Here is a 27,105-nt window from a genome sequence, read left to right on the forward strand (position 1 = left end):
CTGTCCCTGCTTCATAATCAGAGCCTGTCCCTGTAAGCTCCAATAAAGCCTGAAAATTCTGTAGTTATAAAGCATGCTGGCTCGAATGGCTTAATTATATTTTTTTTCAAGGAAACTGACACATGAACATAGAAATTATGGATTAAAAGAAATGTAAATCCACTTCCCCTCCTCTATCATACCATAAAGTCCCATTATCTTCCCATTCTGCAGAGTAAACCAATATGTCTGAGATGTTGGCTTGGCTCCAATAAGAATTAATCTCTTTTTAAAAAATCTGTATATCTTTAGTTTGAGAAGCATATTCTTACACCGCATTCCGATCACTATCTAAATTAGTCTAGAGGATGGCTGTAGGGCTATTTCTAGCACTCGGATGTCCTCCTAAAATTGGTGATCAATTCAGTACTTTTCAGGCCAGATTCTACCAAGTACTGAGCCTCTATTACAAGAAAGAAAGCACCACTATCACCAGAGCACTCAACACCTCACAAGACCAGCAACTAAGCAGGACTTTGCAAAAAAGTGCTGTAGAATAGAAACATGAATATCTTCTTTTGTAACTCATCCCCATTTAATGCAGCCCTTTACTTTCTTTTCCAGTTACAGTTCCACTACACCTTCAACTTTCTGTCACTGCCACTGCAATAAAATACATCCAAAAAAACTCTTAACTGATTTAAATACCACCATTTCAGAGTTAAATTAATTAGCAACAAATTAAATTAAAAAGACGGGGACAGAAATTAAGAGATACAAAGTAGAAAAAATATTGTATGCTTTGAGATGAGACTTGAAATGAGATAGTCAGTGAGACAGAATGGTACAGGAATGACATTCCAGATGTAGCAGCTGCAGACATCAATCCTGCACCAAGAGTTGCAAGAGCATATGGAGGAGCAAACAAGAGTTCACTGCTACATGAGCATAGGGAATGAGGAATAAAGTAGAGAAAAGTAAGTTCAGTGAAAAAAAGGAGGAACACGTCCCTATTGGGTTTTAAAACAAGGAAGGAATTTCTGTTCTAGATCTTGAAATGCAGAAGCGAGGTTGCTGGAGAGTTAGGAGACAATGGAGGAGCTGGTTATGTTTCTTTGTGTGTGTAAACGCGGACAGCAAAATTCTGCATGTTCTGAAGTTTAAGGATCTGGGATTTAAGGAGGCTACAGAGCTGCAATTAGGGAGAGAAGAAATGAAAGAATGATGATGATTTCAGTAGTTGTGGGAGGAGAAGTTCAGAGTAAAGGAAGAAATCATGGTTATGGATGAACAGAGGAATATGGAAGGTCTGAATCAAGGGGACAGAAAGCTGAAAATATAGTGTTAGAAAATGCTCCTCTTGCTCAAGAGAAGCGTATATCTGAGACATCTAGCTGAAACAATTTGAGACAAACTTTACTTGGTGGAAGGGAGGCAAACAGGATGTGAAGATGACCAAGTAAGCACAAATCAATCTAAGCTAAGAAAGATGTGTATGAACTGGAAATAAGAAAAATTAGAAGAATGCACAAAAGGTAAGAAAGGAAAGATGCACTACACAACATAAGAAATTCATCATGAAGGCCCTGTTCCTACAGAGACTTAAGTACATGCTTAACATAACGCATGAATAAGTTTTCCCAAGATCAGGGCCTAAGAAGGAATAAGAGGTCATCAAAGATGGCAGCAGGGACTCTAAGAGACTGAAAGGTTAATTTATGATTAAAAGATGTGGATGTTGTCAGGACTTGGCCAATTATTTTTGAATAATCTCATACAGGGAATAAGGAGCATGGTAGCTCTTCAATGAGGATTAAGGCAGTGCAGATGGTGGGGAAGAAGTGTAAACGTGGTGGAGACAGGGACAAGAAGAGAAAATGTGTGTGAATGTGGCAGAGGGGTCCTGCAGACACTTGGAATTGGGATTCAGGCAGTTAATAGGGGATTTCATAGTAGTGCCCTTTCAAAAGCCTGCTCCCTTATCTTCCTCCCCTCTCCCCCCCACTATTGGGACTGTGGAGGTTACTGATGCTCTGGTTCACACGGAGCTTCCACAGGGGGAGATGATGGGAATGAGGACAGGTATCCAATGTGGATTAAAATCCCTTTCATCTGTACACTGGTGTTCTGGAAGAAAGAGAAATTTTCTAGGAGGGGGTGGCTACATCCTTTCCTCTCCCTGATCTCTAGATTGTATTCTACAATATCATTCCATATACAAAATGATGATGATCAGAACGTATTACTATTCAGCAAAATGGCCATCAACAGCAATAAACTTCAAATATCAATTGTAAATGAAGGCTGTATTTTAAATACACTTTTAGTCTATATAGTAGGTGGTGAGAATCTTCTCAAACTAGAGTGTTAAATAAAATAAAATGGATATCACTTGTGTATTGCCTTGTTGCAATATACACTTATCTGTAGACATCAGAACTCCAATACTGCTTTCTCCATTTTTACAGTGCACTGTTTTTGTGGTTTACTTACTTCAACTCATAATATTTTCAAAAGTGCCCAAAATGGGTTCTAAGTGCCTTTGCCAAAAAAATTAAATATACAATCAAATCAAAAGTGAAGCCAACAGCTGCTCTTCAACCCCAAGCCAAAAAACTAACCAACCACAACAAAATCAAGTCCAACTAAAACCCATTTCTCTCCCACAAACGTCAACACTTATCACTCCACTCTCTCCCTCCAAAGGGATAGGCCTTGCATTATGTCTGCAGCTTAAAAATTAAATAAATCAGGAAGCCTGAACTGCAAGAGGGACCAGTGGGCTCCAAAACGGCTGGCTTCAATTCCCCTATTTTTTCTCATTACTATATTTTGATGCAACAACACCATATTCAAGAAAAACCTCTTGTCTTGGAATGAATTTCTTCTATTTGAAAAAAACAAAGTCTATTTAAAAAAGAGTTCCCTGCCCATTCATATGTATTAGCCATCTCTGTCATTGCCCATGACAATCACATCTGCTGGCAAGCAAGCTAGTTTCTGCCCTTGGGAGGGTCAATTATCTGACTTAACATTCCACCAAAAGTGAGATATTTGAACACAACTTTGTAACATAACATATGACTAGAGATATTAAAAAAGAAAAATACAGTGCAAGAAACAACAAACATGATTAAAAGTGATTGTTTGGCCATAAGACCATTTCCAACCTGAAAGAAGCAAGCAGCACAAAAATGTGTCTTTAAACAGTCATTCACTTATTCCATTTTGATTGGTTTCAGAGCATGCCAGAGGAATTACCAAAATCCCACTACTCCTAGTTACATCAGCCATAGTGCCATACTAAATAAATTACTTCCACACCTGGTGCTCACACATTTAATTTATAGACATATTCCTTCCCCAACTTCTTATTTTTTGGCCAAACTACATTTATTTAGCCCTTTTAATCTTTCCTCATAATTAATCCCTCCAACTTCCTGATCATTTTGGTCATCCCCCTTTTTTAATTCCTTCCAAATTCCAATATTTTTCTGTTAATAAGGAGGCCAGAATTAAACACAATATTGTAGATTTGGTCACATACAAGAGCTATATAGAAAGGGAGTCCTTGTTCCATGACATGATGGCTTCTGTCCATGCAGCTTTAACCTATTTTGCTGCATTATCATATTGCAAACTCGTGTCTAATTTGCTTAACAACATTTACCAACACCCCTACTTCTCTTCAAAAGTAATGCTTTATAGGTTGTTCCCTCCAAATTAATCTATATTTTGGTTTATTTTACCCAATATGTATCTCCATTAAAAAAAGGTGAGCTACTGCTGTTTTACTAATTTTAATCAAGTAACATTAACCAGTAATATTCTGGTTTCTGTGAAATGCAACAGATATGTTTGTTAGATGAAAGTAAGTCAAAGTGTAACAAATATTATTGCAGTAGAACTGAAAATCGTACATGCTAACTGAGGAGGTCATTATTTCATAACATCTGGTAATAAATCAAAAATTCTCTTCAAGTGAAAACAATTTTTCCTCCCCAGTCTGTCAATCTAAAGCAGAGGAAACCTGAATCTCAGCTTTCTGTATTTGTAATAACTACTATCTTTCTATAAGTATATTAAGTTTATTATTTGTCTATTTATATACAGCAAAGTCCATTCAAAAGTACCACATGCTAAAAGGAAAATGTACTACCTGTCCTACTAAAAATAAATGAAACCACTCAGGAGATGATGCAAACATTCCCATGAACTCTTACTAGTTCTGAACAGAAAATACAGTAATTAACTTACTGTGTTTTATATACAGACTTTGCTGTAGAGTTTTTTAAAACTTATGTACATACATGCTAAGTATGCTCTTTTCCTTTATTGCTTCTTCCAGGGACTCAGCTTTCAATAAATATACATAAATGGCTTTAAATCATGAATAACCTCTTGTATTATTTTTTTTATAATATTTATATTGCAGTAGCATCTCCAGGCCAACCAGTATCGGGGCCCATTGTGCTAGGTGCTGTACAAACATAGATCTTACAGTCTCTCTCCCAAAGAACTTACAGTTTAAAAAAAAAAAAAAATTAAATTATTAACCTAGAGTAGAGTTTTGCGTTACCATTCACGAAAAAATTGAGAGCTCTTGTTCAGTCCAGTTGTCTATACAAAATGTTTTTTTCCCCTCACCAAAAAGTTACAAAATGCCATACAGCCATTAATATACAACCTAACTCAGGAAAACAAAGCAGACAGTTTTAAAAGATGGTACTTTAAGTAAAACAACTCTGGCAAGAGATCTGTACCAGATCTGTACCAGAGGAGGAGACTGTTCCATAATTTAACAGCAGAAAATGAAAAAGCCCTATCACCAAGTGTGCAGCTTAATTTGAGGGACAGCCAGTTGACTGAATGGCTGAGTAACAGGAGTGGCAGGCTGATAACTTGAGAACAGATCTATTAAACTGAAACCGCTTTTCAATACTAACAGCTAAAGTGAATAATAAAATTTTTAAAAGTCAATATACTGTGGAATAGGAAACTACTGGAGCTTACAAAACTGGAAAAATTTGGTCCTTGTTCTTCAAATTACTTATCAAATGAACAGCTGAATATTGCATGAGCTCAAAGAAATGCAAGGATGACTGCAGATCTCCACCAAAAACTAAATAAATAGGTCTAAGCATAATATCATGAAGGAATAAAATTCTACAGAATATTCAGCATCAAAACATAGATATTGCCATTACAATGGCATTCTGGACACTACTTTTGACACTAGCTCCTAGCCCAAGAAGGAAAAAACAAAACACAAACACACTTTCCTTTCCTTGATGTTGAGGGAGAAAGGAAACAATTTGATGTCCACCATCACCTCACTCTTTCCAGTGGAGAAGTCTGCTCCAGATTATCAAATCATTTAAAAACCCAAAGGACCTCCTGAACTCCTCGCTGCTGGACACAGCTGGGTTTGTTTTTGGTTTTTTTTGGTTGGTTGGTTGGTATTTTTGGTGGCTATTGCTTTCTACTATCTATGACTACTCCTTTTATCAAACAAAAGGACTTGATTGTTTCAACTCATTATATCTAGATATGACCACTATGACAGAAAAAGTTCAGATAGTCCAGAATGCAGCAGCATGCCTCTTCAGCAACAGCAGCTGCAGAGAATATATCCTGCCAATGCTACTGTAATCATTACACTGGTTCCCCATATAATACCAGATCAGTTTCAATGTCGCTGTGTCAATCTTCAAGTTCCTTTATCCCTCAGGAACAATGAAACTGTCAACTTCAAGCATGAAACCTGTTGAGAATGCTACGTGTCCCAAAATTACAAGGCCAAGGCCAAGGCTTTGAAACTCATTACCACCACAAATCAGAATGATCATAAATCTAGGCTATCAAATAATGTGAAGCTTATATCTGTGACTCAGTTTTGTCTCAGACACAAGTCAAAACAGCAAAGAAGAAAAATAGCGAGAGAGGTAGGGCAAGAAAGCAAAGAGAAAAAAGGAGAAGAATAGTATGGATGGAGAGGGAGAGAAAAAAAAAATAAAAACCCTCATTGATTTAGGGGAATTATGGAAGAAAATTAGATGCCCCAAGATTGTGATTTAGTATCTCTCAGGAGGCACTCACATACCATGATATTGAACACCACCATGAGAACCTAAGATCCTGGACAGGGAGATAGGTAGCTGATAAAATGAAGGATGATAGAAAAACAGCCACATAAGATTGGACCATTGGTTCACCTCATACAGTATCTTGTATTTGACAGTATTCAGTATCAAGTATTCACAGGATGGTGCAAAACATCCTGTGATGGACAATTAGAGATTAACCTGCCCAGAGAGAAGTATCTTCCTAGCCACATCAGTCAGTGGTAGGTTTATGCATAAAGCATGAGGGTTTGTATCCTTTAAAAAAATAATCGTAGCTAATGTAACTATATGAATGTTCTCATCCATATAAATGTCTAATCCTTTTATAACTACTGCTAATCACCTGGTCTCAATCATGTTTTTTTTCCAATCGGATTTCCACAGGTTAATTATACATTGTCTAACAATGTCAATTCAAAATGTATTGCCATGCAATTTCAATGGCTGTCCCTTTGTTCTTGTATTATGAAAAAAGGTAGAGCAGTAACAAACTATTTTCTCTATACCATTCAATATTCTGTACAACTATCATGATTCTCTTACTCACGTCCTCTGTAAACACCGCCAATATTCATTCTCTCTCTCTCTCACACACACACACACACACACACACACACACACATCTAGTAATCTTCAGTGCTTCTATTCCACTGCATCTTTTTTTGAAATGGGTAATCAGAACCACAATTTACAAGTTAGAGAGACCATATATTACATTCTGTAAGGATACAAATCCCAGATCATAAGAATATAAAATGTATTAGTACAGTTACACTACTGGACACCTGATTAGTGAAAAGATATTGACTGCATAGTGGTGGGGAAGATCAAAGTGTCAATTAGATCTAATTAAGTAGTAATAACGAGTATCATCAATCACTCACATATAAACTTGTCAAATATCAGAAAAGGAAAAGGTTTTTAGAAACAATTTCTGGACATTTAAGTGGCTGGCTACAGCTTGGAACAGCTAGTTCTAAAGCATAAAAGAGAAGAGGATAGTCTCGACTTAGTCTTAGGTAATGCGCAAGAGTTGTTTCAAGAAATATAGTCGAGCCACTAAGTAATAGCGATCACAATAAAATTAAGTTTGACATCCAATGGTGGGAATTAAACCAGAGACTAGCATGACATTAAATTTTAGAAAGAAAGGTTTAAAAAAATAAGGACACCAGTGAAAAAAAATAAAATGAAACTACCCTAAATTCGAAAGAGGAATTTGAAATATTTAAGACTTGTCTCCACAGAGGAAAAGTATGCACTACCTAGTGCACATTAGTTACTCCAGACTGACTCCCCATGTGAGCATTCTTACCAAGCACTAGCAGTTTCTTTGTGTGCATTCGCTTAATGCACTTTGGAAGTGCATTAAGTTCAACAGTCTGAGGGTACTCTCCATGTGTAGTAAGAGTGTCCACATGGGAACTTAGTGCGGAGTAGCTAGTGTCTTTAAATTCACATCCCAATTTACTGCACACTAACTCCTCCATGTAGATTGAGCATGGAGGTTATTTAAACATATCATCACTGAGTCACAAAAGGCACGCATGCACCTCTATACAAAAAAGATCTGGAAAGGAAGAAAAAAGACATACTATGATTAGATGGCGAATTTAAAGACGTTATTCAGTGGAAATAGACATCTTTCAAAAATGAAAATCCAGACCAGAACAGAATGGAAAAGATATACAAAAACTAGGAGGGAATTTGAAGATTAATAGCCAATAATCCAATTTGGTGACCTATATGAAATGAGTGGTACACTAAAGCTAGTTAAGAAGAATCAACAACAAAAAGCCACTATCATTACTGGCACTTTTGTTCACAGTATCAGTAGAGAGCCAAAGAACTGAATGGACATGAAGACTAAAATGCCTTCTTGCTCCTAGAGGCAATTCATCCAGGTCAGAGTTAAGGCACACTGGCAGGATGGCATGGGAAAAGCTTGCTCCGCCAATTGTCCATGCTGTACCCATTCTGCATGTAAACAGAAAAATTCACTCTCCAAAGCAGTCAACTCAATGCCAACAAAAAATACTTTAAAAAACTGCACACACATTGCAAGCTGTGCAGTTAAGGGAGATTATCACATACTCCAGATGTGTTGGCTGTAAACCAATTGTCTTTATCCATCCTAGAAGTATGGGTACACAGTTTAATTGTTCTTCTTAAACTACATAATTACACACACAAAAGTTTTTTGATACATTTTTGTAACAACTGGCTAATAAGCTGTTAACCCTGTGATTACACCAGATACCCATATGATCATAATTTTCTTCAGCTGATCAGATAGTCTTCACATCCATTTTTTTTAAACTGAAACATTCTTGTATCTTTTTGCATAAAACTAAAAAGCACATCACCAGTCATGTTTTATTAATTTATGGTTTACATTTTCAAAACAGGCCTCGAATTAAAGCTTACAGAGGCTGGGCTGACAGTTTACAACTGTACAATGTTTTCTGGAAAACCTGGAATAAAGGGGTAGCCTTGGGACTCCTATTTTGGGGCTAATTCAAGTGCAGACGTATCATTGTGGTTCTACATTCTTCATGTTCAAAACACAGAATGTCTGTTAAAACAGTCTCTCATTGCCCTATTTAAAGATAAGTCACTGAAACAAGCTTCCCATTTGGTTAAGGTTGGGGGGGGGAAGGAGGAGGGGTCAGGTAAGAAAACCAAAATTCTGCATTCATATTTCCATGCAGAAGTAAATTAAAACTAATTACATGAAGTCTAGATTTCCAAACTATTTGGAAGAGTCATAGCTTTGCACCTATGTCAGGAGCTGTACAATACAGTACAAACACTGTACAATAAGGCATTTATTGAGAGGCAGGTTATGCAACTGAACTCATTAGTTCAAAAAAAATAGTATCCCCATATCCTTTTCTAAACTTTAAAGTAATCCTTGTGACCCAAGAACCTCTTAATGCCAACTGGCAAGGGGGTGCAGAAGGGCTACAGAAATCTCATGAGTGTACATTCTAGTTTATCTGAGGTCTCAGATAAAAGCTGGTGTTACACTGGTCATCAATATCATTGCAAAACACATTTATGGGCATTGAGTAAGGAGTTACCTACACATCCTGGAAATATTTTCTTAAAGTCTGTGACTGGGGGTTAGAGAGGGGATGGTCACCAACAAGGATGAAAAACAGGTTTTCTGTCAGACAACAGATGTTTATCCTTCTGTTTACTTGTACATTAAGTATTGTCTCATTCACAATGGTCTTCCTATCACCAATCTGAACTGAATGCAAATGAAGAATTGTAAGAACTTCAGAAAGAAACTAACAGGAAGAGAAAACAGGAGGCGGGGAGGGGAGGGGGGAGTGAGAACAAACTTTATCTTGAAGTGCACTTCAAAGGTTTGCTATATTTGGAGGGCAGAGAAGATACCCAGATCCTCTTCATTAAGGAAGAAAATGTGTAGTAAGTGTGCTTCAAGGGGAAAAAAAAAAAAAAAAAAAAAAAAAAAAAGATCTTAGTCAGGCTTGGCTGAAAATGCTGAAGTGAACTTCAGGTGAGATAAAACTTCTTCAGATAGGAGATCAACATGTTAGTTTAGTTTAGTCTTTAGAACAAGTGTTATGATTTTGTTTTATATGGAACTATTTGTTTTCAAGATTGTTCCTCAACACCACTGGAATCTCTGTTCTTCGATAATAAACTTATTGTTTTCACTATAAATATATCTAAGTGCTATGATGTTAAGCAAAATGATGGTCCTGGGTTGACCCTTACAAGCTGGTGTTTACTGCTCTGTGACAGGGTGCTGGAGGGTGAACCCCTGGGCAGCCCCCTGCCACACTAGCTTAGCTAGCTGAGGGGCAGCAGAGCAGGTGGCTGGGCTGGGGCTTGATTGCCTGATGGGAGGCAGCTGTGCGTAGGCACAGACTGAGTAGCCTCCCTGGAGTTTGATTAGGCCATGAGGTGCAGCTGTCTTGCTGGCCCAGCAGGGTTTATACGCCAGGCCCCAGAGGGTTTGAGGCCAGAGAGGGAAAAGAATGGGGGGGGGGGGAGGAGGAGAAGGGGAGTGCGGAGGTGTTGTCTGTCTCCCTGGACCCTGAGTAGGCCCAACGACAGCTGGCCCAGGCAAGGTCCTGTATGGTGGTGGGAGGTTCTTGTGCACGTTGTAAATAAACCACTGATGACTGCAAGCTTGAGGGTCTCTGAGTCCTTTGTGGTCCAGAGGGACATTGAGAGATGGACGGTGAGAGGATACCATGCTACACATGGGGGCTTGTCCAGGACCTTAGTTCCAGCCTGATTGAGAGGTGGGAGCCCAAAGTTGGAGGAGATCTTGCAGTGGGTGGTGAAGCAGCAGGAGGCAAGGGGAAGGCCCTCCAAAGCCTCCAGGAATCACACCAGGTAGAAAGATAGACCTTGCTGACCTGGCAGGCAGACCAGCAGAAAGCCCTACAAAACTTTATAAAGGAACAAGCTGGGGTCCAGCAACAGCTCCTACAGAGACAGATGAGTCCCATGGCGGGAGATGGTGGCTGAGCACCGGGACTAGGGCTTTGTAAAATGGGCCCGACAGACAATCTGGTTGCATTCCTTGGCATCTTTGAACAGGTAGCCATGCGGGCTGGATAGGACAAGGCGACTTGGGCTCTATGACTAACACCCTATTTGGCGGGAGAGGTCCAGGCAGCCTACATGGCCCTCAGCTAGGGTCAGGCCCGCAACTATAAGGCAGTGAAGGCGGCCATCCTGGACCGGGTTGGGGCGTCTGCGGAGCGATACCCCCAGAAACTTCAGGCAGCAAGCTGGACGGGGAATTAGCAGCCCCGGGCGTTTGCCCAAAGACTGGGAGATTGAACCACCTGGTGGCTGTGGCCCCCCACCCGGACAGTGGACGAGTTTATGGACATGGTGGTCCTGAAGCAGTTTTTACAGGGACTCCTGGACAACGTACGGGTCTGGGTAAGCCGTATGGTTGACGGAGGAATATACAGCTGATGGACGAATATACAGAGGCAAATACCCCCCGCGGAAAGGCGGGCAAGCCTGATAGAGTTCCCAAGGCTGGGGCAAGGCCCAGAAAACCCCTACCCAGAATGGCTCCAGAGAAGAAAGGGGAGGACAGTCAGGGAGCCCCAACGCTCATATGCTGGCAGTGCAGCCAACCCGGACATAAGCAGCAGGAATGCCTGCAGATAGATTGTGGGATGGGCAAGTTTTGTGATTGGACTAAGGTGATTGGGAGGAGGGTGGCGAGAAATGTGTCCACCATACCTGTGAGGGTGGGAAGCAAATCCCGGAGGGGCTTGGTGGACACGGCTTCCACCTGTATCCTTGTCTGGAGGGAGCTGGTGAAGCCACAATGGAGGTCAGTTGGCCCGGGGTCAGTTTCAATGGAAACGAGTAGCGGTAGTGGAGGGACTGCCATACCCAGTGGTGGTGGGCATTGACTGGGAGTCCTCCTGAACCAGAAAGAGGGATGGGAGTAGAGCACCCATTGGGTTTCCCTAGAAAGGGGTCAGGAACCCCTGGGGCAGGACGCCAGAACATGAAAGAAACCCCCTAGACAACAAGAACGGAGTGAGGACGGAGTAAGGCGGCCCCAAGAGCCGAAGACCGGGGGAAGGAAGGTATAGAGAAGGATAGAGGGGAGGAGGGGCCTAGGGCACACCACCAAGGCGAGAAGGGGAGAGCAATTGAGTCCCCGCCAATACAACCTCAGGTGGGAGACTTCCTGGCCCCGCCTATTGGGATGGACACCCCCGAAGTCCCAGGCAACTGCCAAGAGATGAGGGCTGCTCAGGGGCCCCAGCCAGAGAGTTTGCACAGCTGGGATGAGGGGTAGCCATGAGGCTGCAAATGATGCAAGGACTTGTAGGTGGCACCACCCCCAACCCAGTGAGGAGTTTGTGGGTGAGGGGGAGGGGGAGAATAAACCCCAAACGCCGGAGTCCAAGGGCCACCCAGAAGGAGGGGAAGAATCCCCCGTCTGGGACCCCCCCCTCATGGTAGAAGGAGGGGGAGGGGAAGAAGAAACCTAGCAGTTTTGGGGGGGGGAGGAGAGTGTGTGACAGAGTGCTAGGGGGAGAACCCCTGGGCAGCCCCCTGCCACACTAGCTTAGCTAAACTCAGGGGCAGCAGAGCAGGCAGCTGGGCTAGGGCATTTGCGTGAGGGGAGGCAGTTGTGCATAGGCACAGACTCAGCAGCCTTCCAGGAGTTTGATTAGGCCATGAACTGCAGCTGCCCTGCTGGCCCATCAGGGTTATAAGTCAGGCCCCAGAGGGTTTGAGGCCAGAGAGGAGGAAAGGAGTCAGGGAGTGTGCAGAGGTGTTGCCTATATCCCTGGATACTGAGCAGCCCCAGCGACAGCTGGCCCAGGCAAGGCCCTGATTGGTGGTGTGAGGTTCTTGTGCACGTTGTAAATAAACCACTGGTAACTGGAAGCTTGAGGGTCTCTGAGTCCTTTGTGGTCCAGAGGGACACCGAAGAGAGGGACACCGAAGAGAGGGAAGGCGAGGGGACGCCGTGCTACATGCTCCTTTGGGAACAGCAGGCCTGGTAATTTTGTGAATGCCCAGTGGACAAGGGGCTGGACACTGCAGGGAACGCTCCATGGACTCAAAGGTTGGTGTTTGCTTATCACTACCTATACAGAGAAAAGTAGGCCAATGGTGGTCTGGAAAGCAGTGCTTGTGGTGCCAGTGGTTTCAGGGAGCTCATTCATAACAGGCACAGATAAGACTTCTTCGCAATCCTAGTTACCCCTGGGGAGTGTCACACTTCTAACTTACACTCTCTCATTGGCACTACAGTAGATTGTTATGGTAGTAGCTTTGTGAACTTTGGTAAGTCACAGACCAACACGCATTATTTGCCTTGTCTACATTTAGGCTGATCTTCCTAAGCCTCAAAAAAGAAACATGGGATGGAGAGCACAAGAGAGATAATATATTGAAATTCTACTTATTTGATCAATATTACCCAAAAAAAAAAATAGCTGGCACTATCAATTACGAATATGCATGGCATTTGAAAGGTCTTTTATCTCTAGTGTCAGATACTACTTCAAAGCTCTTTTAATATTAGCTTGATCATTCTTAGAAGTTTACCCACTGTATGTCCCATTATTCACATTACATGTATTGAAACCAAAAAGATCTTTTATGGAAGCCAATATTTCTCTTCTTGTTAGTTTGAAAACCAGACGTACTCTTTACTATCACGTTGCCCAAATACTTTTAATCGGTCTGTGCAATTCGTCCTGGATTTTAATGACAAAATTAAAATTACATACCCCAAGATTTCCCATAAATTGCACTCAAGAAAAAACACTTTGTCTTAATGTGTTTTTCTTATTGTTATAAATAGTTATTCAAATACTGCCTTTTAACATCAAACATAAGCCTCCTTTGAAAGCATGTCCTATTCTCAGCATGGTTTGAGCCTAGTTACACATACTCTGCAAATCTATAACTTTAGCACTTAATCTATCCTGTGACAACCTAAGCTTAAAAACTAGAGACATGGAAATACTGGAGTAGGAGCTTTTTGTAGGAAACCAATACTCTCCGGATAAAAGAAAAAAAATTGTCCAAAAGAGGCCTTTGACTTCAGTTACTGTGATCAAGATGGTTAAAAGCAGAATTTTTATTTTGCATAGTAAAGTTTCAAAGCTGTATCAAGTCAATGTTCAGTTGTAAATTTTTGAAAGAACCACCATGTTAATGTTCCAAGTTAAACATTTCAGAGTTATGAACAACCTCCATTCCCGAGATGTTCATAACTCTGACGTTCTACTGAGTAGAAGACAACTGTTGCTTTTAATCATCTTAATTTAAATGAAACAAGCACAGAAACAGTTTCCTTAACTTATCAAATCTTTATTTTTAAACTTCCCTTTATTTTGTTAGCAGTTTACATTTAACACAGTACTGTACTGTATTGATTTTTTTTCCCTCTCTCTGCTGATTGCATACTTCCTGTTCCAAATGAGGTGTGTGGTTGACCGGTCAGTTCGTTTCTCTGGTGTTCGTAACTCTGAGGTTCTACTGTAACTTATTTTTTCTAGAAGTTCTCTCTCTCTCTCTCTCTCTCTCCCTACCCTCCCATTTCTAATGCACCCAAGGAATACAAGACTATATGAAAGCAAGTTGTACCTAACAGACATCAGGCCTCTGACACATTGAAGTTTGGCATCACTGGTAGCTTGTTACTGTCCATAATGGGGAATGATTTGGGACTTGTTAACTCTTATTTATTCCTTTTCTCTCTCCTTAAAATTATTACTCCCATAGGAAATCATCACATAACTGTTCTTCCAAGCTCCTGCCATCTTCACTGAAAGAAGGCTTTTGTGAAAAGATCAGTCCTGAGTTCTGCCCCAATGATGAATGTCGACAGAAGAAACATTGCTCTCCACTTTGGCAATCTATGTGTCTAGTAATTATGCTGAGTCCAGTAGGACCCCAGACCTGGGCACTCTCCTAGAAAACTGGAGGATGGACAGAGGCTGATACATCCACAAAGAAGGCAGTCAGTAGCCTACGGAATGTTTCCCTCTTCTTATCAGTATCAACTCAATCAGTGTCAGACTGTAACTTGATGTACTGTATCTGGCTAAATTGAAGACTATCACTCTCCAGGGATCTTTCATCCACTCTCTATATCCAAACAGCTCTCAGAGATACATCTGTATATCTTTAAGTGGAAAAGTCTGATCAGACATGCTTCTGAAATTGCCATATCTTGTGACAAAAGAGATGTCTATTACTTTAACCTTTATTTGATTCCTACTCAACTGAAAGCAATTGCTTTTTAATACAAAATCCAATAATTAAATATAAAGACTTACTATGCTGAAGTTATCTGTTTGTAAGCCTTCTCCTTGTAATTTTATGTGCCTACTGTTTGGCTGGGACACAGAGATCCCATACCAAAGATCCTACATTTACTTCTCTAATCTTTTTCCATGCTTTTTTAAAAATCGCAATGGTACAGTAAGTGTATCTTAACACCCGAAGATGCTTGATATCTGAATGCTAATATGTGCAGCATCTGTTCAAATTTTCAAATATTTTCTTTCCTGCTTTTAGTTCTATATTCTGTGTATGAGTGTGAGAATCATATATATTTATTAATGCATGAACTGTATAAGTTAATAGTCTCTTCATCATTCCCATGTTACATTGCCTAAAGTACTTACTTGTGGCTTTCACTGAATTAGTTTAATATTTTAAATTTAATACATCATTATTAAGAATGGTCTGCAACAATCACAGTCAGAGTCTGGCTTTTGTTACCTGTTACGTTTTGTTATGAAGAAGAGCTATGAAATGGAAGAATGACTTTTCATAAGCTATACAGAAGTGCACGTACTGAAGTAATGGAATTGACCAGAGTTTTGTATGTTGAGAGTATCCAATATCCAGTATCTCAATATTATCAAACAATCTAACAAAGCAGCTTACTTTTTAGTGTGTATGTGCATGCAGTTTGATTTATTTGCCCCCTACTTATTTCGTTAAAGTCAGCCAAAAACCACTGGTAACAGAAATGGACAGGTTAAGAGACATTATTCTTTCACTTAGACCATAAACAAGCATCTGAGTTTTAACTTCTACCATTAGTCTTATTTAGGTACTCCAAGTTGAAAAATGCCTAAGGAATAGAGGGAGGGAGAGGGAGAGATAGATAGCTAAGAATGCCAGTGCTACATTAGCCATCCAAGCAGAGTTGGCTGAGGAACAAGTGCTCTCAATATTTGATTTATCCACCAGAGATATACTCATCCCACTGAACCATTTCTTAGAAAGCTTTCTTAGGCCTTTAAGTACATTTACAGCCTACAGTAATTCAAACTGATCTCAGAATTCCCCTGATATTGCCAAATCTGATACTTTTTAAAATTGGTCAATAAATTTGTCTAAAGTCATAGCTGCCCTGTAAACTAAAGCATTCTGAACTGATATCTGAGAATCTACAAAACTATACGAGAGACTTATATAACTCTAGTGGCCAAAGACCCAAGACAGCCTTCTCTACTAACCATCTAAAAAAATAAAAAGGTTCCAGGGCAAAGAGTGATGTAGGGTGGAAAATATATTCCAAGAATTAGAAGATCAAGGCATGCAAGTAATCCACTAATCCATATCACTAATTGCTTGGAAAACTACCAAGGAAATCAATACTTTATGCAGTTAGAAATTACCAACATTTGCCCAAGAATTCTATAACAAAAGAGTACTCATGTTCCAGTGATACTTCATAAAGATCAAAGGATAAAATAAAGAAACTTTAAACAGCTAAATTTCACCAAAATGGACTAAGCAGGATAGATCCAATCCCCATAACCAAACAGACAGAATGTGATTAAAAGGGTAACAACCATTTCACATATCAGAAAGACAAAGCAGCTTTCTTTTCTCTATAATCCTAATTTAATATTTATTTTTGAAATCCCTAAACCTCCTCAAACTTTTGCTGGCACCTGATATATTATGTGTATCTAAACTGTGTTTTTTCTGTGTGTACTAAATTATAAGCTCTTTGGAACAGGAATCTTATCTTATACAATACAGAGCACATTGTCAGGGCTCAAACTAACATTTTTTCACTAAATGTTCATTACAATTTGAACAGAAACAGCTAAATTTTTATGTGAAATTAAAACACCTAGCCACGTATTCATCTCCATGTCATGCCACATAAGTACAAATTCTGCTCTTGGATGTTCAGTGAGGTTTGAGACTCCCAATGACTTTGAACAGAACTGAACACTGAAATGCAAGGGCAGAATTTGGCCTTTAGTTTAATCTTGTTCTCCAAAGCATAGACTTTTTGGGGTTTTTTGTTTTAAACCATACCCTATTTTTTCCACACTATCACTGCACATGGATGTACTTTAATTGTAGGGTATGTATTCCATGTAGTTCATATAATATGTAATCAATAAGGTTCTCTAAGTTTAAGCACATAAGTAGCCTCATTGAAATGAATAAGACACTCGTGCTTAAAGTTATGCATCTGCCAGCTTAAGCATTTTGCTGAATCAGGGCCTAGAGTAAGAGCAATATTCTAGTGTTCTACATACAATATTCTAATGTTCTTTTCTCACCAAAGTTATTTAATACAGCAGGGCCAAAAGTTAGGCTATTTTGAAGGCTATAGGGTTAAAGTTGGGATCTTATTCTGCTCTAATCTCACGCTTCAGAAAACTAGCAAAATTGGGATCAGAATACTGATTTAAAATTTCCAATTTAGAGAAAATAATCTGTGATGCATTCAAGGATACCAGATATTGACATAATTAGAGGTGTGACTAGAAGAAAATCTAATTTGCCTTGTACTGCCAATTATTTTCCACCCGTATCCTGGTGTTATATTTCACAACATCTTGTCACTGAAGAGTTTCCCTAATTTACTATGGTCAGATATTGATCTGTGGTGTCTCAGTCTTTATATTTATTTAGTTAAGAAGATAAAATGTTTCACTCTATAATATTCAGGACACAAATATGAGACAACTAAAATACAATAGGACCTTTCTTAGCTACCAATATAATGAAGTATGAAAAACATTACTAATAGCACATTCCAATTCAAAGTCTATCAGAAATAATTTATTCCCTCAGATTTCAGGTTTAGATTTACTTTTTAAAACAGTCTTTTACATGACTTGTTACCAAAACATTGCCTACAGGAAAGCAATAACAAATGTGTGATCATGATATTAAAGAATGTACAAGTTATTTGAGAGAACTATACATTTTCAGTGGATCAAGAAAACCTCCTCTGGTAACCACCTTCAAAAAGGAAAAAGCAAAACAACATCTACACCAGTCTACAATAAAAATAATAATATAAACAAACCTCCCTATCCAGATTATGGAATTCATATTTCAACATGGATACTTCAAATCAAAATTAAATCTATTAAAATACTTTAAAAGCCAAAACCAATTTAAGATTTCAACTAATAAAATAATCATTTTTCCTGTATTTTGGACACAAGCAAAACTAGCAGCTGACAACAAATGAAATAAATGCCAAACATATAAAATGAAGGTTGGTATTTCTCCAGTTCCTCTCCTGCTCCCTACATTTGTTTTAGCACGGTCATTATCTCTGTTCCTTCACATATATCTTCATGCTGGTGCAAAAGCCTTTTCATGTAACTCCTGCCCTCTTGTACAGATTGTTTATCACTCTCTGCCTCATCAATTCACCATACACAATTTAAAAAATCCTGTTCATCACAGAAATGGGGTTGAGGGAACCCCAGCAATGGTGTAGTGAAGCATGAGGGATTACTGACCACTGTGCAGAGCAGTAGGTGCCCCTCCCATGGCCAGATCCCTGGTTCTTTGCAGCATCCTGTTTGATGACCAGAAGGCTGGATCCAGCCTCATTCTCTTAAAATGGTGCCAACTCAGGAGACAGGTACCATTGCTTCTTCCATGCTTCTATGGCTATGTCTACACTGACGGCAGCACAGTCGCCGCCATCAGATCGACTTCTCTGGATCACCTGAGCAGTCAGTGAAGACCAGCTCAGGCGATCCAGAAATCAATGTATTAAGACCACCTTCTCAAGTGGCGTAGCACTGTGTTGATGGGAACACTGTTCCCATCGGTGCAGTGCAGTGAAGACGGCACGCAGAACAGAAGCAGAGAAGTCAACGGGAGTTACGCAACTGCCGCCAAATCTCCAAAGTAAGTGTAGACAAGCCCTGTGACAGGTTGAATATAGCCATAAGAGGAAATTAAACCTGACCACTAGCTACCTGTGGGGACTCTCTCTCCTACCAATGAGTATCACAATAGGGTACAGCTGTAACATCCTTGTCAAGTTCTCTTTGACCCTCACCCCAAAACCACAGTCAAAACTTGGCTGGGGCTTGTAATCAGAATTTGAGAAGTCACTAGAATTTTTCAAAAATAGCTGGGAATAACCCTGGTATGCTGGCCAACATCTCCCCCTCAATAAAAGACAGACTGATATGCAAGTCTGTGTGAGAGCAACTGCGGAGTATATAGTGGCAGGCAGTCGCATTAATATACATAGTTCCACTCTTCGAACTCTCAGGATAAGTCCCAATTACTACAATAAGCCCTATGCAGGCAGACTTCATGACTAATTGAAGCCTAACCCTTTACAGTAAAACGCTTTGGTGTATGAGGATGCTACATGAACCTAAAAGGAATAGAGCAGTTACACAGAAAAAATATTTTTCATTTGTAGTTACACGTGAACATAAAATTAATAGATTTTTTCACACATCCAATCACTTATCATACCACTAATACGTCCTAATTATTAACTCTTAATGTATTTCTTTTTACAAGACCTTGGAATAGAATTGCTGATATCCTAAAATAGCCTAATTTTTCATTCAATCATGGCATCATGTTTCCATATGTAAGCTATTTCAACAGTCCAAACTTCCAGATTTAAAAACAAAAGTTCAAAACTGTACTTTTAAACTGGCAATATCAGATTGAATGTTACCAAGCTTTTCAGAAGTGATAAACCAACAAATGCACTGCATCTGAAAAAGTATCTAAGGTACTAACAAATAACAGAATTAAAATAGACACGGAGGAAATTTTAAAAATGTTAAGTATTTGTAAGATACATCTTTAGATGCTTTATTACTCATCCTAAAAAATAATACTTTTTTGGTGAGAAATATAATAGAGTTTTTCAATATTCTAAGGTATTCTAGTAATTTAACTGTGCGTTTCTTCTTATTGCAATATATACTGGTAATATTTTAATCTTTTAATGAAAGTTAATAATTAGTGTCTGTTTTCTTGTGGTGTTGGTTTTGCATGCCTTTTTCTCAGTTCACCCTAAAAGGCATAATTATGCTACTTATTTATATTTAGTTACAATATATTCACTCCCAGTCCTTTATGAAAAAGACACCTTTAAAAATAATGAGCTAAGTATATACCCAACATATTTGCTTCTAAAAAAGATAACATGCCTCTTGTGACCTAGAAGAATTATAATTTGAATCTGTAATTAGAACACTTTGAAAAACTAAGTACTTTCACTTTCTGTTCCCTCTTTCTGCATACTTATTTTTCAAAGTTTTTCATTTCTAGCAACTTTATAAAGATCAAGTAAAAACCTCTCTAAACAGTTCACTGGACAAAGCCCAATCTGATTAATTCTACATTGACTGTGGATATATTTTGGGGTCCTTAAATCTGAAAATTGCTCTATACAATCTGATGCTGTAATTTTCCTTCCAGCTTCATTCCTGAAGTTTATATTACCACCAGAAATTCCTGTTAGAAATAGCACCTCGTGCTGTCCAGCTGGAGAAGTTTGTTCTCTATATTTAAAAAAAATATAAACTACTGAAAATGTAAACTACTGAAACCGGAATATGTTCAGCATCACCTGAAAATATAGGCACAACTGACACTTGCTACTGTTTTACCAACGTAAGCAAAGCAAAGTGAAACCTGGATACTGAGGGCAAAAAAACACTCAGTACAGAGGTGCCATGCAATGGCTTAACACACCGCTTAAGAGCTGTAGTAAGAGCCAAATCCTGTTCCCATTGGAATCAGTGGGAGCTGTACTATTCATTTCAATGACAACAGGAATTTGGCTCTCATGGGGTATGTGTATCGGGCATCACACAGGTTGTGAAGTATGCACTGGAATGAACTGCACCCAGAAGGAGATTATGACATTTTCCCTACAGCTATACAGTCTGACATTTTAGCACTCATTAGATGACTTGATTCTTTTACAGATGTCGAAATTTACAAAGGTTATCTAAATTTAAAAATATCCACAGGTATTTTGCACTTGACTGGTGATTTTTGTGCTAGTAATTTACAATACAAGAATATTTTTCCCTTACCTCCTCCTCAGATTTTCTTACAGGAGTCTCTGTTCTACTTTCTTTTAGTTTACGTGCATTTTCAAGCTGGGCTTGAAGTTTTGAAGCTAAATCCTGTAAAGAAAATTATAAAAATGAATTAAATTAGTTGTTTTAGCTCTTATTTACAAAAATGTATATCCCAACTGTCCGTTTCTCTGGCTTCTCCATTTTTTGTTTATTTTTAAAACACCAGGTCACTGGCATATAAAAGTACTGTTGACTAATGCCACTGCCATTTGAACAATTCTTCATCATAGGTACAATATCAAAAAATTTTCCAGCAAATTTAAGACAGATGCATCAGAAGTACTGCAACACATATTTAAAAAAATTGCACTTACATATAACATTATATTTTCAAACGCAGTGTTCAAATATTAATCAATTTATGCTCATAAAATCCATAGGTACGCATAACTGCCATTGTACAGATGGGAAAGCAGGTAGAGGTAAGTCTAAACTAATATAATTTACACCTTTTTTCAACACCTTTAATATACAAGTTCCACTAAGAGTCAAAGGAAGCAAATCTTATAGCTGCACAGATTTACCCTCCCTTAAACACCACCTTGGAATTTGACCTTTAAGTCTAATTTGAGTTCTGGATGACCCAGAGATGTAAGAGTGAGGCCTATTTGCTCCCTCTCATTAATTGTTTTCCTGATATAGCCCTCTCTTCCAGCTCCTCATCATACAGACAAGGTGGGTGAGGTAATATCTTTTACTGGACCAACTTCTGTTGGTGAGAGAGACAAGCTTTCAAGCTACACAGAGCTGTTCTTCACATCTGGGAAAGGTACTGAGAGTTTCACAGCTAAACACAAGATCGAACAGATTCCCTTAGAATATGTGCTAACTACTTATGCTAAATTATCTGTTCGATCTTGTATTTAGCTGCAACTCTCTCAGGACCTTTCTAAGGCCTCAAGGAGAGCTTTGTATAGCTCAAAAGCTTGTCTCTCTCACCAACAGAAGCTGGTTCAATAAAAGATATCTCACCCATCTTGTCTCTCTAATATCCTGGGACCAACATGGCTACAACAACACTGCATAGCTCTTATTATGTAAATCACAGCAATTTAGACTCCTTTAGTCTCAATGGGCAAAAGTCAGAGCGATAGAGCAAAAAGTAATAAATTAATTAATTTGATTTACATTTATTATTAAACAAGGTAATCAGGCCTAAATTGCTGATTCCACACAATAGTAAAAACTAATTCCAATGTAAATAATTAAAATAATATGAAATTAACAGCAACATAACGATTTTGACTATTACTAACTGAAATAAAACAAAATTGCAGAATATCTCACACATACATCATTTGTATTTACAGGAGTGTTTTTATTGGGAATACTTTCTTATTCTGTTACTCTAAAGAACACTGTCACCTTAAAAATCATGCTTCTGTCCTAATGTTTCCCTTTACTCTTACACACTTCAGCTAAGATCACCATAAATAAAAATTAGAGAAAGAACATATTATGGGTTTCTCATGTCCCCCACCATTTTGATTATTTTATGCACTTCATAGCACTTGGTATATAGTTAATTTCACTGTTTTCCCCTGTAGGACCAGATACCATTTCTCTCATCTGCATGGGTTTTTCCAAACATCAAAAGGGAAGAGAAAAATATTCAAAAATACAAATTTAAAATCCCACAAATTGCCAGGGAGACTTAGGAAGAAGATGTCGTATCTGAAATTACTTTTAGTTCATTTAAAGCTCGTTTTTAGTTCTTTTCAAAGCTGACTAGATTTCTGCTTGGCAATGTCTCTTTAAAAGCTATATCTGTTTAAAAATATGTTGCATACACTTATTTATTTTGATGATTATGCAAAGGGAAAAACTAATACTGATCTAAAAATAGATCTGGAAATAGATATTTATAATGTGTCACTTTCTCATGTGAAACAGTTTTTAAAATGTTTAATACTGACTTTGGGAATACCAATAGGACACACAGATCTGTCTGAAAAATAATCTGTAAGGGCATCTTAAAAAGTCCTGAAAGTCAAAAGAGCCACTGATGCCTCAGTGAAAAAAACTGAAAGTCATTTTTCCACAGGAGTTTATCTGCTACTTCTTATTTCCCCCACAAAGTCTTAGTCTTTTTTATGGCTTCACAATTATAGTAGTTGCTATGGAGGTGATGTCATAAAAAGATAATTATTGCTTCAGGGGAGACAGAGGCAGCAAGCATAGATGTATGAAAAAAATCATTCTTACAAACAAACAAAAAACAAAAAAACCAAAGGACCACACTGGTTGAATTGTTTCTAAAACAGACATATTTCACCATTCTCCATTAGGTTTTTGCTGTAAGTCTTTAAGAGCAATGCAAGACACAATTACTTGCAAAGCATAGCCTCTAACAAAACAAGACTATGACATGGCTGACATCTCTAGACAATACCAAAATACACATGACAAATAATAATAAATGCACAAAAGTGTGTGGAGGGAGGGGGGGGGGGTGCCAAGCAGGTGCCAATCTGCTGAGGTTCCCACAATTTAGAGTTATTGTGTTAACCCCTCTCAGCATCAGCAAAGCACCAATGGACTTCTGTGTCAGAGGGTAGAAGTTAGGTGGACACAGTTTTCACTTATCAACATTAGTTCAAAGGCATCAAATAAACCAATACTGTGTATCTATAGTTTTATATAATAAAGGTCTCTTTTTAGAAACAAGAGCCTTTCAATTAACTGTAATGTTCCTGATTTTTCAGTCTGCTTCAGCAGTTACAGTTCACATGGTGTTGCCAAACCTGCAGCTGATAGAAGCTCCAGGGACAGGTTACAATCCTAATCTGATGCTTGGAGCTCATATACCACTGCAGTGCGACTTGGACTACGAGTGTCTTCATGCTGACTGAGCTCTATGGTGATAACATGATCCCCAGGAAGTCAGGATGTCTTCCACCTTTATTTTGACATTGGCAGGAGCACATTACAAGTTTCCCCTTGCTCCTTTTCAACAGGAAATCTCTGTACACTGTTTTCTAACTCGCCATAAAGAGACAATTGTTTTGAACATGTTCCTTATTCTACCAACCTCTATGGGGCTGAATTCCCTCCCCTGGACCAGAGGGCATAGCCATTTGTAGGAGAAGTTATGAAAAAGGTTGCACATTAAATCCTGGGCCAGATCAAAAGGCTTTTCAGAGTGCTTTGGTCAAAAGGAGAGGCCAATTCAAGTCTTGTGAGCTACTGTACATTACATCTACGGTAAATCAAGGCAATCTTCAAAAACCTTACCAAATTTCCCATCAGTTCTGCTTTCACAATCTTGGCGCCAAGTCTGTTCATCTCCTCTTCACTAAGAGCCTGGGGAATCCTATCTTTTGAAGTATGTCTGGTTGAATTACCACCAGCATTCAGCCCATAGGAAACAAAAAAAATATTTACTTAATTAATAACCATTGCTCTGGCAAACATGTTCAATTGCTGAAAGTAATTTAAAGCCATCATAATCACAACTATTCTTCTACAAATCCTTTCAGAGTCACTGAATCTCTCTAAAGGATGCACAAGAACTTTTGAAAAAGATGTGTAAACACGATGCGCATAGCTAAATGTTCCTTTGGTTTTAGGATATTTTAGAATGAAAGGCACTATGTATCGTACATTTTCTTGGCTCAAAGGAGCAGTAAATAACCAATAGCAGGTAAAAGTGTGCTATGACCACAGGATAGCTTCCTGGAAGGACAAGCCAGTTGAGTCCAAAAATAGTTCTTCCAGAAGTATCAAACCATCCCACCTGGCAATAGCCGAAGACCCTAAACCTTCCCTTGCACCTCTTAACCCAAGAAAATCAACAGGCGGTTTATCCACTTGGAGGTTATGTAGTTCTTCATTTTCCAAAGCTTAAATTGTTCTTAGAGTTATGTGTTAACAGGACAACCTTTGCTTAAGAAAATATTATCGCTGATATGCTAGAATCTACACTGAAAGTTAATTGGTGACATTTGTAAGTAAAACCTCCCCTAGAGATTCTGTTCCTATTCTGTGGAATAGGATGGCCTACTGGACTAGGAATCAGAAACTCATGCGTCCCAATCTCTCTCTCTGCCACTAATTCACGAAGTGGCTTTACACAAGGTATTTCACCGGAATTGTACCAGGATTGAATTTTCTCATCTGTAAAATGGAGTTAATACAGAGGCAGTGATAGGAATAATCGGTGTTCATATTATGATTTAAAGACTGAAAGTGCTAATCACACTAATAATAATTTTTAGAAAAGCATGATAGCTGGGAATTATCCTAAACAGATATCACCAGAACATAAACTAATTTATAGCGCTTAGGAAGTCTTAAAAACAAGCAAAGGCTGCATGAAATAGAATAATTAATTGCTCTTTCACTGCTCAGCTGCTGAAAAGCAAATCTTGCTGGACAGCTGAAACCATTTCCCAGGTACATGAGTAAGGACATAGAGAACCAAATTAGCTGAAAATGTATTAAAATACCTTTTCCATGCAGACACATAGCATTTTATGTCCAAACTACTCTAGACTTAAAATAGTCCATTTATATCTGATGTAGCTGCCTTCACTGTTGGAAATTCATACCTATAAGATACGTATCTGAGTTCCTATTGAGAGAGGAATGCACCTCCCACCCCAAATTGACTGAATATATGCTTAGCTCTGTTTTTAGCTGTTGGAAGAAGTGTTCCATTCTGAGGCTCTCCCAGGACAATCTGGTTATAACAGTATTGTCCATTAAAATGAAAGAAGCCTATCCCGAAAATGGCATCAGGATTTGGAGATATAACCCTCTTTCAAACTTTGCCTAAAAATATAATCTTGCTTCAACATAAGTCACACTGATTTTAGCCATGTCTGTTCATATAGGTGACCTATTAATTAGAAAATTAATTAAGTATTTTATAAACACTAAACAAGAATAAACATTTCTTACTCATTTGGAGAGTAGACAACACCACTTCTGTGATTAATTTCTATTTATTGTTTACTTATTTATTGTTACATTTAACTTTTCTTATTTATGTAACATGAGACAGGATTATAATTCTATAGAAAGTGTTTATATTGCTCTATCCACATGTGTAAAAAACGTGAGCATAATCCAATTCACTTGCCACAGTACTTCCTATACAATATTACATAACAGAGAAGTCATTTAAAAAACATTACAAGAATGGGAGCAACCAAACTATTAAAAAAATTAAAGACACGCTGTCATAACAGAGAAAGAATGCTGCTGCTTAATGTGATGAACATAACGTGCATGATTAAATCACATGGGACTCACAAAATCAAAGCTCTTTTAAACAGGTCTCACTTTTTAATGTGATAAATCAAAAGTGCAAAGCTCTGGAAATTTTTTTAAAAACCATTTCTGCCTGCATTTCAGGGGCCCAAACCAACATCATCAATGGAAGGATTCCCACTGATCTCAATGGGAGTAGAATCTGGCCCCAAGAGGGGCAATGACAACAGTTTAACTCCTTATAAAAAGGAAATAAACAGAGAAATTATAGGTTCTGGAGATCTTGCTTCTCATATCTCCTTAACCTACATGCTGTAAAGCAATTAAAACAAACAGTAGGAGTATTACGTTAGTGACAGTAAGAGACATTTATTACTTTGTACATGCTCTTAGCGGTGTTATTGCTTGAATCATCTGCACTTTTTCAGCTCAATAGTATTTTTCTCTCAGCTTGTCTCAAATTAAACTCCAATGCATGTAACATTTTAGTCCCCTTATTAAGCATGACTCTCAGCAAAAACTATCCTATCTTGATGAATATTTCTTCTGAGGAGATTCCTCAGGCATCCAATCAGCCAAGTATTACTAGGCATGCAACCTTGAGCTTTTAATGAACTCGTCATAATTGTCCAAAACTCTGATTTAAAAGCTAAAGCAGCTCTGAATTTGTTGGGAGAGAGAAAATTAACGAGGACATTGTCAGGACAAGGCATGGAGAACTGGGCGAACACCACCAATTAATGACAGTGCGTACACAGCAATGAAAACTTGCTTTTTGAGATACACTAAACATTCTGAAAGGATATGATACATACTACATGACTTTTAGAACTTTAGCAACAGAAAATGAATCAAAGCAGGCCCATAAAGAACTCCCAATCAGC

At 38.5% G+C, this 27,105-nt stretch overlaps 1 protein-coding gene across 2 annotated transcripts in view; it reads right to left on the bottom strand.

The window, feature by feature from the left end:
* Window positions 1-27,105, bottom strand: part of CWF19L2 (CWF19 like cell cycle control factor 2) — a 176,970-nt gene that overhangs the window by 83,809 nt on the left and 66,056 nt on the right. For both annotated transcript variants that reach the window (XM_067562792.1, XM_067562793.1), the window contains exons 9-10: window positions 24,242-24,338; window positions 20,960-21,052 (exon numbers count right to left, since the gene is read on the bottom strand). In XM_067562792.1, coding sequence (XP_067418893.1) covers window positions 20,960-21,052; window positions 24,242-24,338 — 190 coding nt within the window. The remainder of the gene's footprint in view (window positions 1-20,959; window positions 21,053-24,241; window positions 24,339-27,105) is intronic.

This window comes from Emydura macquarii, unplaced genomic scaffold (assembly GCF_026122565.2).
Source record: "Emydura macquarii macquarii isolate MOO-44397 ecotype Brisbane River unplaced genomic scaffold, CSIRO-AGI_Emac_v2 contig_2473, whole genome shotgun sequence".
In the NCBI taxonomy this organism is placed as follows: domain Eukaryota; kingdom Metazoa; phylum Chordata; order Testudines; family Chelidae; genus Emydura; species Emydura macquarii.